The sequence below is a fragment of the Chanos chanos genome, chromosome 6 (genome assembly GCF_902362185.1).
Source record: "Chanos chanos chromosome 6, fChaCha1.1, whole genome shotgun sequence".
In the NCBI taxonomy this organism is placed as follows: domain Eukaryota; kingdom Metazoa; phylum Chordata; class Actinopteri; order Gonorynchiformes; family Chanidae; genus Chanos; species Chanos chanos.
In genome coordinates this window covers 38,812,058-38,822,314 of record NC_044500.1, presented here as the reverse complement: position 1 = coordinate 38,822,314, position 10,257 = coordinate 38,812,058, and the positions used below count along the sequence as shown (strand labels likewise).

At 39.8% G+C, this 10,257-nt stretch overlaps 2 protein-coding genes across 8 annotated transcripts in view; one reads left to right on the top strand and one right to left on the bottom strand.

Annotated features, from left to right (window-relative positions):
* The first annotated feature begins 788 nt into the window (after positions 1–788).
* ddx19b (DEAD-box helicase 19b) lies at positions 789–8,364 on the top strand. 7 transcript variants are annotated; one of them, XM_030776200.1, is made up of 12 exons: positions 789–983; positions 1,866–1,920; positions 2,078–2,131; positions 2,431–2,566; positions 2,740–2,832; positions 3,160–3,262; positions 3,470–3,584; positions 3,813–3,990; positions 4,666–4,903; positions 5,638–5,800; positions 5,990–6,181; positions 6,376–8,364. In XM_030776200.1, the coding sequence occupies exons 1-12, from the start codon at positions 927–929 to the stop codon at positions 6,435–6,437; spliced, it is 1,446 nt and encodes a 481-aa protein (XP_030632060.1). In that variant the 5' UTR covers positions 789–926; the 3' UTR covers positions 6,438–8,364. The 7 variants fall into 7 exon arrangements, with proteins under 7 accessions (XP_030632060.1, XP_030632058.1, XP_030632061.1 ...); XM_030776198.1 differs by having other exon boundaries at positions 2,072–2,131; XM_030776201.1 differs by having other exon boundaries at positions 1,866–1,928; positions 2,089–2,131.
* Positions 8,365–9,250: 886 nt separating this feature from the next.
* The window catches only part of pusl1 (pseudouridine synthase like 1), an 11,415-nt gene continuing 10,408 nt past the window's right edge, over positions 9,251–10,257 (bottom strand). Inside the window, exons 6-8 of the mRNA XM_030778333.1 lie at positions 9,779–9,833; positions 9,389–9,575; positions 9,251–9,276 (exon numbers count right to left, since the gene is read on the bottom strand). Coding sequence (XP_030634193.1) covers positions 9,251–9,276; positions 9,389–9,575; positions 9,779–9,833 — 268 coding nt within the window. The remainder of the gene's footprint in view (positions 9,277–9,388; positions 9,576–9,778; positions 9,834–10,257) is intronic.

Here is a 10,257-nt window from a genome sequence, read left to right as displayed (position 1 = left end):
AAACCAAAAAATATCTCAGTACCAAGCGTGAGGTACTTGGAGGAAAGAAAGGTGAAGGTTTTCAAAAAGGGCCATTACTGTCCCCAGACTCAAACATTATCGAAAATCTGTGAGGAGACAAAAGCAGGACCAAGAGAAATATTGGCAAAAGGAAAGTGTTGGGCAGCATCTGCAGGCTGCGGGATGTACTGCCAAAAACAGCACCTTGACCAAAAAAGACTCTTCTGCCTGCTCTGCATAGCGCTTCCTGTAGAGATGCATATGGATAATCAGTCTGGGAGAAGTCACACCAGGCCTGCCGCAGGGCTGTGCAGAAATTGTATTCGGTTTGGAAAAGAACAAGTGCTCTGTATTGGATTTGGCTCAGCTATCATGAAGCAGTGTATTTTCTGTATGGCCAGGGCTGGAGTTAAAACCCTCAATTTGAACTGCTGTTTTAGTAGAAACTCTTTGGCTCTGTGAATTTTTGCTACATTGTACCTATGCTACAATAAATGTGCTTGGATAGATATCCTCCTTATCTAATTTAATTTTATGTAATAATAAATGTTCTGTAAACATAACCTTACAGCATTTTACTTTTGTGTGTATATATATGTGTGAAATGAGATATGCTGGCGGTGACATGATTTAATTTATCATACGTAGTCATTCACTTGATGGTGCGTTTATTCTGTGTGTGTACAATAATTTCTAAGTAGGAACCTTGTGTAAGTGTAAAGTTTTCTTCCACTCGGAAGTGTAATTCCAGCACACTGCCGTGGTACACAGATATCTGCACGCCATTGTAGCTATCGGTAGTGGTTGCTTACTGTTCATTCGAAGAAATCCGCGAAGTTTCCAAATAATTTAAGTTCATTGGACGTCACTTGAAACGGAATTGAACTGTTAATAAAAAGAGGACTAATTTATTATAAAATCTAGGCATGGCAACGGACTCCTGGGCCCTGGCTGTCGATGAACAAGAAGCCGCTGCAGAGTCGGTAAGACAGCAGAACCAACGTGCAACTTAACTAAAATATGTGTCGGAACTGAGGGAGCTTTCTATAGAGGCGCGTGTCATTCACGTAAAAGCTTTATTCGATTTGAGGCTAAAGTTTACAACTTATGTTCGCTCTATAAGCCTTCAGTCTTCTGAGTTACTTATTTTAGCGCAGTTAGCCACCTAGCTAGCTAACTAATTCCCATTAAAATATAGAACTTCTCGACGCAACGCGTTATACGTGATCCCACAGTGTTACTAAACCAAAATTCTTTACCATCACCAGTGATTTTTCTCGACACAGCGGCATCCACGAAGACACTCCATCTTAGTGTTAGGGATTAGTTTCGTTATTAAGTAATTAGCGTAAGTGCTGATACTGGATGGGATAAGGTGACATCATTTCAACTTTATAGCACTATTATGTAAGGCAGTGCGATTTAGATACAGTCTGCTGTGTTGTGAACAAACCGTAGTTGCGTTCTATCAAAAACGTTTCCATCTTCAGCGTATAACCATGCATGGAAGCCAAATAAAGGTCTTGGACATGACGCGGTGTCTGTTTTTATCAACTCAGCAATGCTAAACCGACCGAAACTCTGACGGCTATACTGTTTTCTGCTTAACCTGCTCACTGTTCACTTTCATATGCTCTCTCAGGTTATGTGTAAGAAAGACCCAGTTGGACGAATTAGTACCTGGTCGATATCGTGACGAATTGTACTTATCGATATTTGAAATAATTGGCTCAACAGTTATTATGTATGTTTAATGGGACTCTGCCCAATGTCATTATGGATCCCCATCAAGTGTAGCTACTGTGTAAGATTCACGATGCAGTGATGCTCTTTTGTTGAAATGAAATGATGCTTTTACTTGGCAGATAAGTACCCTCCAACTAAATGAGAAAGAAGACAAGCAAAAACCAGAGGAGAATGGTGAGGAGGCTGTCGTGTTCTCTCCGATTTTTTATTTTTTTTTGCCTTCCTTTACATTTACATTATGCCTGCAGTTCCCTTTGTGTGTTTTCAAAACTGGGCCTTTCCTAGAATACTGTTGAAATAAGTCTGTTCTTTTCACTCTATCCAGGCACAGGCACAGGAAAGGCAGGAGGAGATGCAGACAAGACTGATGACAATGATGACAATGGTGAGAATTTACTAATGAACACGTAAAATGTCCCTGAAACAGTCTGAGCAAAGAATGTCTCTCCAACTGAAAAATGCTTAAATTTCATGAGAAGATGGCTGTTTTAAGTGCTGCCTGGGCATAAGTAAATGCAGCATTTGTTCCATAAATGTATTTATAGGTAATTATTCAGTTACTCAATAATGGCATTCTCTCAGTGTTTCTGAAGCTCTGATATTTCTGAATTATTTTTAATGATATTTTCAATGTGTTGCAAAAATTAAGCTGTTTAATCTCAATAAGTACTGTCTGAATTTCAGAGGACAGAGCGGCACAGTCACTGTTGAATAAGCTGATACGGAGCAATCTAGTAAACACGACCAATCAAGTGGAAGTCCTTCAGAGGGATCCAAATTCTCCGCTTTACTCGGTCAAATCATTTGAGGAGCTAAGATTGTAAGTGCATACTTAACCTAGTGACAGTCATGAAAAGTGCTGTAGTTATAAGTTGTGTGGCTGTAATTTGATTTTTGTTGTAACTTTGACTGAATTGCCTAATCACCTGGTTTCTTTCAGTCAACTTAAAAGCCATACCAATTGACTTACATGTGTTATGCTGCTCTCTATAGAAAACCTCAGCTACTTCAAGGTGTTTACGCCATGGGCTTCAACAGGCCCTCCAAAATTCAGGAAACCGCTTTACCCATGATGCTTGCAGAACCGTAAGTTCATGTCTTTTTTTTTTTTTTTTTCTTTTCTCTTTTCTTTTTTTTGGTCAATGTTGTGGTTGAGTTAGTATTTCATGATTTGTTTCAACTAAACATTAATAATACGTTAACGGTCACATTAGTGAGTCATCTTGCTACTACAACCATTCATGTCACGTTTTTATGTCTTGTTGTGTAACCATAGATCAGACAAGACTGAATTATGGTAATTGGCATATGTGGAAACATGTTTCACCATGTTTTTGTCTGTAGGATAAAGAGAAATGAAAAGCGTTCCTGAAACAGTAAAACAATTTTCACAGTATCTTCCCCTCTCTTTAGTCCACAGAATCTCATTGCTCAGTCCCAGTCAGGTACAGGCAAAACAGCTGCCTTTGTCCTGGCCATGCTCAGCCACGTGGATCCTGCCAATAAATGGCCCCAGGTAAACAGAAACCTCAGTGACTTTTGCTTGATATATTGTCCACACTATTCAAACATCCAGGGGTGTTTGCTTATAATAATAAAAAAACAAAGAACATTACTTCATTCATTACGGCTTTATTAAAAAATATATTCACGCCCCAGGACATGTGGAGAGCTACACCCATAGGTTTTCTTCCTTAACAAGAGCCTGTCTTTTCTGTCCCAGTGTCTGTGTGTGTCACCCACCTACGAGCTTGCCCTACAGACTGGGAAGGTCATCGAACAGATGGGAAAGTTTTACCCAGAGGTCAAGTTAATGTATGCCATCAGAGGAAACAAACGTAAGAGTTTTAAGTTTAATTTACCCGTGTAACCGCTGTGGCTGTTAAAATATGACTGACAGTGTCTTGTTTTTGGATTGACGGATTCCCTTCAGTTCTCACGCAAACTAAACAGGTTCAGTGAGTGTTGGGTTTGCTTTTGATCTGAGTCGAGTAAAACGTTGCTGTCCTCGTTGTGGATCCGAGTTGGTGGTGTTGACGTCGCTCTGCGTTGTCTGTCTTTCCCAGTGGAGCGGGGGATGAAGCTGCAGGAACAGATTGTGATCGGCACGCCGGGCACCGTGCTAGACTGGTGCCAGAAGCTCAGATTCATTGACCCCAAGAAAATCAAGGTGTTTGTCCTGGACGAAGCTGACGTCATGATTGCCACTCAAGGCCACCAAGACCAGAGCATCCGCATTCAGAGGTCTGTGTATGCCCTGAGTTATCTCACCCCTCTGTTACATAAGTCATACGTACGAATGGATCGTCGTGTTTGAGATTTGTTTGATTGATCGATTGATTTGATAGGACAATTGATTGTCTGTTTGTTTTAAACTATTAATAGGCGCATATTGGTTGAAAACTATAAAAATATGACCAGTAAAATAAATGTTTTTATTTAGGGCCCCCCAGAAGTAAATAGCTTTGAGTGAAGAGAGCAGCTTATGAAGTTTTACATCCTCTCACAGAAACTTAGCATCACGAAGACAGTGCTTATGCTTCTGATGCTCGGCGAATCAAATCTGACTGAAAATCATGTTAAACCAAATCTCCCTTTTAAAAAAAAAATGTTAACAACAAGATTTCAGGTCAAATCAGGAAAAAACGTTAAGATATATGATTTTGATCACCTTAAATTCATGTTTGGGACTCCCCATGCTATTAGATTTATTTGTTCTTTGTTTACTGAAAAAAAAAGATTCAGCTCTGTTGTAAATATATCTGGTATGTTTGATGCAAATTTTGGAGGTTTGCTCTTTGGAGAAAAAACTCTAAAATCCCTACATGTGCACACTTAGTTTTACGTATCAAACTCTGTGGGTTTTTGTAGGTTGATCTCGATTAGAGCGTCTGCTAAATAATCAAACGTGAATTACAGGATGTTGCCCAAGACTTGTCAGATGCTGCTCTTCTCCGCCACCTTTGAGGAAAGCGTGTGGAATTTTGCCAAGCGAATTGTTCCCGATCCCAACATCATCAAGCTAAAGCGCGAGGAGGAGACCTTGGACACCATTAAGCAGTATTACGTTAACTGCAACAGCAGGGAGGAGAAATTTCAGGCTCTGTGTAACATCTATGGCGCCATCACCATCGCCCAGGCCATGATCTTCTGTCATGTGAGTAAAGAACCCGCCACAGAGAAATAGCACGACATGCATTCATACCACACCGGTCAAGATGCGAAAAACAAGACGCAGAATGTGGAGGCGCGTTTTTTGTTAAGGGCGGCACAGTGGTTAGCGCTGTCGCCTCACAGCAAGGAGGTCTTGGGTTTCATTCCGGCCGGGCGGCCAGGGTCCTTTCTGTGCGGAGTTTGCATGTTCTCCCCGTGTCAAGCGCATGGGTTTCCGCCCGGGAGCTCCGGTTTCCTCCCACAGTTCAAAGACATGTGAGGACAAAGTCAGGTGAATTGGAGATACTAAATTGCTCCCAGGTGTGAATGTGTGCGTGAATGTGTTTGTCTGTGTGGCTGCCCTGCGATGGACTGGCGACCTGTCCAGGATGTTTCCCCGCTTTTTGCCCAATGAGCGCTCGGATAGGTTCCAGCACCCCGCGACCCTAATCAGGATAAGCGAAAATGAATGAATTTTCATTGACTGTTATTCCAGCCTGCTTGTAACCACACCATAGTTTGTAAACCCACAAGCCCTGCAGCTGAAGAAAGATTACTCAATTACTTTTTGCTGATGTTCCCTCTGTAACATAGACAATATCAAGTATAGACATTTCCTTTTGGTAGTTAACTGGTTAACTGACAGAGATCATTAGCACGTGAAACAGAAAATCTGAAGCATGCCTGTATGCTGATGTATGGGGATGCAGGGACTCACTGTCTGGCTTTTGATTGCAGACCAGGAAAACGGCTGCGTGGTTGGCTGGAGAGCTTTCTAAAGAGGGCCACCAGGTGGCGCTGCTCAGCGGCGAGATGGTGGTGGAGCAGAGAGCCGCCGTGATCGACCGCTTCCGACAGGGCAAGGAAAAGGTTTTGGTCACCACCAACGTCTGTGCCAGAGGTGGGTATCACGGTTTACTGCTGAGTTGTTCACGCTTAAAACATGCTGTCTGCTAGGAGAGGTCAAACATAATCTAATCTTGTATTGGTTAATACATTTTAAGAAAAGTTCTGAAGTATTGATTGGACATTATGAAAAAGATATTCAAACGTTATCGCAGGTCATAACCTCTCGCACTTTTTCCATCAGGAATTGATGTGGAGCAAGTCTCTGTGGTCATCAACTTTGATCTGCCAGTGGACAAAGACGGTAACCCTGACAACGAGACATACTTGCACAGGATTGGACGCACAGGTCGATTTGGCAAGAGAGGATTGGCAATCAACATGGTGGATAGCAAGGCTAGCATGAACATCCTCAACCGCATTCAAGAGCACTTCAGTAAGTCTGAGCCCTGAAGTTTAACTATGTGTGATCATATATCCATATCTCTACAATATATGACATCACTACAAAAGGTTAATAGGAAAAACTCAGTCTAATGGTCTTAGAGAAGGAGATAAATGTAAAACTGGTCAAGATAACCTGAAATTCCCATTCAGTTGATTCTGATGCCATTTTCTCTGCCCTCACAGACAAGAAGATCGAGAAGCTGGACACGGATGACTTGGATGAGATTGAGAAAATTGCCAACTGAGGAGTCGGAGGCCAGTCTGGGGTTTTTTTTTTGGGTCTCAGGTGGATCTTCTCTTCTGTTGGGACTGTACTCTTCTAGTGTTTTATTTCAGAGCCCAGGAGCTGAGCTAAGCCAGGACTTTTACACGTGGACATGTCTTATCTCAGAAGGCGTTTTATAAGTTTCCTCATTTTATCAAGTTTCACTCTTTGTACTTCTTAATAAAATTGGAACGAGTAGTGCTGTCCTGTGTAAAAAGTGCACTGTAACGTCAAAAATATCCAGAATATCACTTCAAACGTGTATGCCTATCACCTGAAAGTTTGCACTTTTCCTATTGTGGCATCTTTGTTAATTCATCTCATTCATTTGGCATCATCACAGTTCAGCGTTGTGAACATTCCTGTAACACATTGAAACCTGAACACTTTTTTTTTTTTTGGAGGTCTTAACAATTACAGTAATGGAAATTTGAGTTACTGTTTTCCTCCTTCAGCCAACTAATCCCAAAACATGAATTAATCAGATGTAGAAATGCCATTAGTGCACTAACAGTGGCATGTAGGACAGGTCATGCATAAGCAAACTCCTTAACCCCAGTGTGCTTGCAGTGTGCTGTAAATCCAAGCTAAGAGTTAGATTTTACAACTTTAGTTGAACTTACATAGAACAGTTGGAACATTTTGAGTTTGCAGCTATAACTATGTCAAGTCTGTATGTAAGTCATATAAATCCCAAATATGTAAGGTGTTGAAATTAGATGTGAAATCAAGTATAGATGTATATGCAGTAGACGTGGGGTGGTAATATTTGGTTTAATGTTGGATTCATTTTCAACATCCTGTGTACCTCAGTAATATTTGGAATAGAAAATCACGACTGTTCTGATGAACTCAGCGACCGGACAGAAGATCTTTGTAATTGGCCTTTTAATGCTTTTGGGATTAGTTGCTTTACGAACCATAAATACGAGCCTAAACAGTAAAAGCGGCTCTCAATGGTTTGTGACATGTAAAAAAAAAATATCCTCATTATTATTCTATTGAAATAAGTGTCCAAGCCAAAGATTTGTGCCTGACTTTTAATTTTCAAGTACACACAAATATTGTTTACATGGGATATGCACAAAGTTGATTATACAAATGAAAAACTGGATTAGGCATCGCCCTAATCCTCAGAATTGACTAAATCAGTACAAAGAGTGAAATAATGCTATTGTATTGTCAGGTCTAGTTAAAATGCAGTGGAGCTTGTGTTGAACTGTAGAGCTGTATTTACTAACAGCATTGCTAGTCAAAGAGAGCCCTGTACAGCCATAGAGAGAATTAATCTGATACCTGTTATTATCATCTCCTCTGTATGCTTCAGGGTCGTCGAGAGAGAGAGAGACAATAAACGATTTTTATATTTCAGTATATTTTAATGTAACCAATTTTCAACTCAGTCATTATTAAAAGAACTTCCCTTCATTGGAAAATGCATCGTGCCCCCCTGGTTTTAAATATTTTGTTTTAATCTCATTTGTGTGAGACAATTATATTGTGTACTTTTGAACATTGTGGTGAAGTTTGGATGGATGGGTGCTTTAACCGACCCTCCCGGTCAATTCAAACGGTTATTGTTTTTCACCTTCAGCACGAGTCACATTGGATCTCTTCACCAAATTTACAATTACACGTTATGAGATTATTTTGAATGTAATTTGCATTACGTCAAAATGTTACCATATAACATTTATTCCTGAAATTTTAATGTTAAACCAAACCAGCTGTAACCCAGCTATCCTGAATGGAGTAGTTTACAGACAGAGAATAAGTATCTGCAGTAGTAGGCTTGGAGATGAAGGGTCTCAGCTATTGCAACAGACATTCCTTTATACACAAACAAGCATTTAATCATAGCACACGCATATTGATTATATTCATATTGGCTCTTCTGATGAGTAATTGACTTAACACTGTTGAGATTTATATATTTTTTATAGGCTGAGTAAGTATTGTTATATGCATATGTTTCTCACACATTATGCATAATAAAAATTGTCTTCTGGGAGATGAGTTTTTTTTTTTTTAAAGTATTTACTTAACTAACCTCAAAAGAGATGAGATGAACTAAATTAGGAATCTTGGTTTCATCTCGTCTGTACTGGTACTAAAATGCACAAAGCTCACTCCAAATTGTTTTCTGATGTCAGATTTGGGAATCTGTGACAAAGCGAAGCACTTCTTTCTACCTGATCACTAGTGTGAAAAATGTCATAGCATATGTAATGAAGACAACACCTTAGATGAATGTTGCCTGACAAAATGTATGTAGTATCTTATATAGTAGACAACACCTACATCTTTACTGGGTCACTGGCCGCATAGCTGTTTGTTTTTATCTTTTTATTCATTTATGGAGCGTCTTCAGCTGGTAAAGCTGCAGCTGAATTCATTCTTATGACCCATGAAAAAGCAGCCATGACCCAGTAACAGAAATGTACACACATTCTGCATTTGCGGTTACTTGGTTATGTCTGAATGGCATGGTGTGGTAAAATAAAAACTATACGTTGCAATGCTTTCTATTGTTTTTCTTCTTCTTCTTTTTTTTTTAACCATGTTTTCTACAAAAAGCTGACATGGTTATGTGCCTATTTACTGAAAAAAAAAAGGTATCATGTTCTGTGTGAGAGAAGCTTTACTTGAAAACATTTAAAACAAAAAAGGAAATAAGGCACATGTTTAAAAAAAAATCTGAAACATTTATTGACAATATTTACATGTTATTTGCTTATGAAACATTCATGGTGTATGTCATAAATAATAGAGGTTAGTTTCTTTCACTCATGGTCAATCTTGAACAAAAGGAACCAAATCTGAAAAAGGGGGAGGGAGAGAGAGAGACACAAATTCTTCAGTTAGTAAATACAAGAATGTATGCTGTACATAATGGCTTTCTGAAATCTCCTAATCCTGTTTTTTTAAGACGTCTGAAGGCAGAATCCTCCTTACCCGACTCTTCGTAGCGGACATCCGTCAAGAACAGGCCGTGTGCAGGAGCGGTCAGATTCTGCGGGTAGGCCAGAGAGTCTCGAGCGTCGAGTAACTCTCCGACATCACGAACCGACAGCTTACCCTGACCGACCGCAACCAATGCCCCGGTCATCCTCCGCACCTTTGACAGAGACAGACAGCGATGGACAACCTCCGTAATAATAATACACCCGCAGTCACTATACGGCCCTGACAGCACAAATGTCGCTGCGTGTTCAATGCAGGGGAGGTGCTCAGTTTCTATGGTAACCACTAGGATGTCTAATGAGCCTATTATCCCACAAAAAGAGAGAGAGAGAGAGAGAGAGAGAAAAATTTACTTACTTGTTTATATAAAAATGACCTACATTTGAAAGTGAGCTCCCAGAACTGGATATCTCTGGAAAGAGCCGAGAAAGATAAAAAAAAAACAAACAATTAAAATCAAAAGAATTTTTGAAGATCAGAGACTGAATTTTTCTTCAGATCCTCCTCATACGCTGAAAATCCAACGCTGGATTTTCTTGACCAGTAGGTTTTCTTCAGCAGAACAGATGATATATATATATATATTGGTTTTAACTAGTCAGTCGCATTGCTGAATGCAATACTCTTTTGTACTATTTGTTCTCTGGATATGCTGTCTCTGCCTAAATCACTAATTAACTTACTATTTACTTAATTAACCTGCATCACTGGTTAATTAAACATGATCTTATCTCAAAGTCTTCCCGTGCGGCAACAATACTTCCATTGACATTCCGTGCCACCTTCTCAACATTAAAATGAAATATGTCAAACTAATATACAGATGCTGATGTTTA

Bases quoted from the DNA above. Each gene is read 5' to 3' on its own strand.
- ddx19b (XM_030776197.1), top strand. From the start codon at position 927: ATGGCAACGGACTCCTGGGCCCTGGCTGTCGATGAACAAGAAGCCGCT. The intron at 984-1,865 runs GTAAGACAGCAG...TTTACTTGGCAG, and splicing joins AAGAAGCCGCTGCAGAGTCG to ATAAGTACCCTCCAACTAAA. The intron at 1,932-2,031 runs GTCGTGTTCTCT...GGCCTTTCCTAG, and splicing joins AGGAGAATGGTGAGGAGGCT to AATACTGTTGAAATAAGTCT.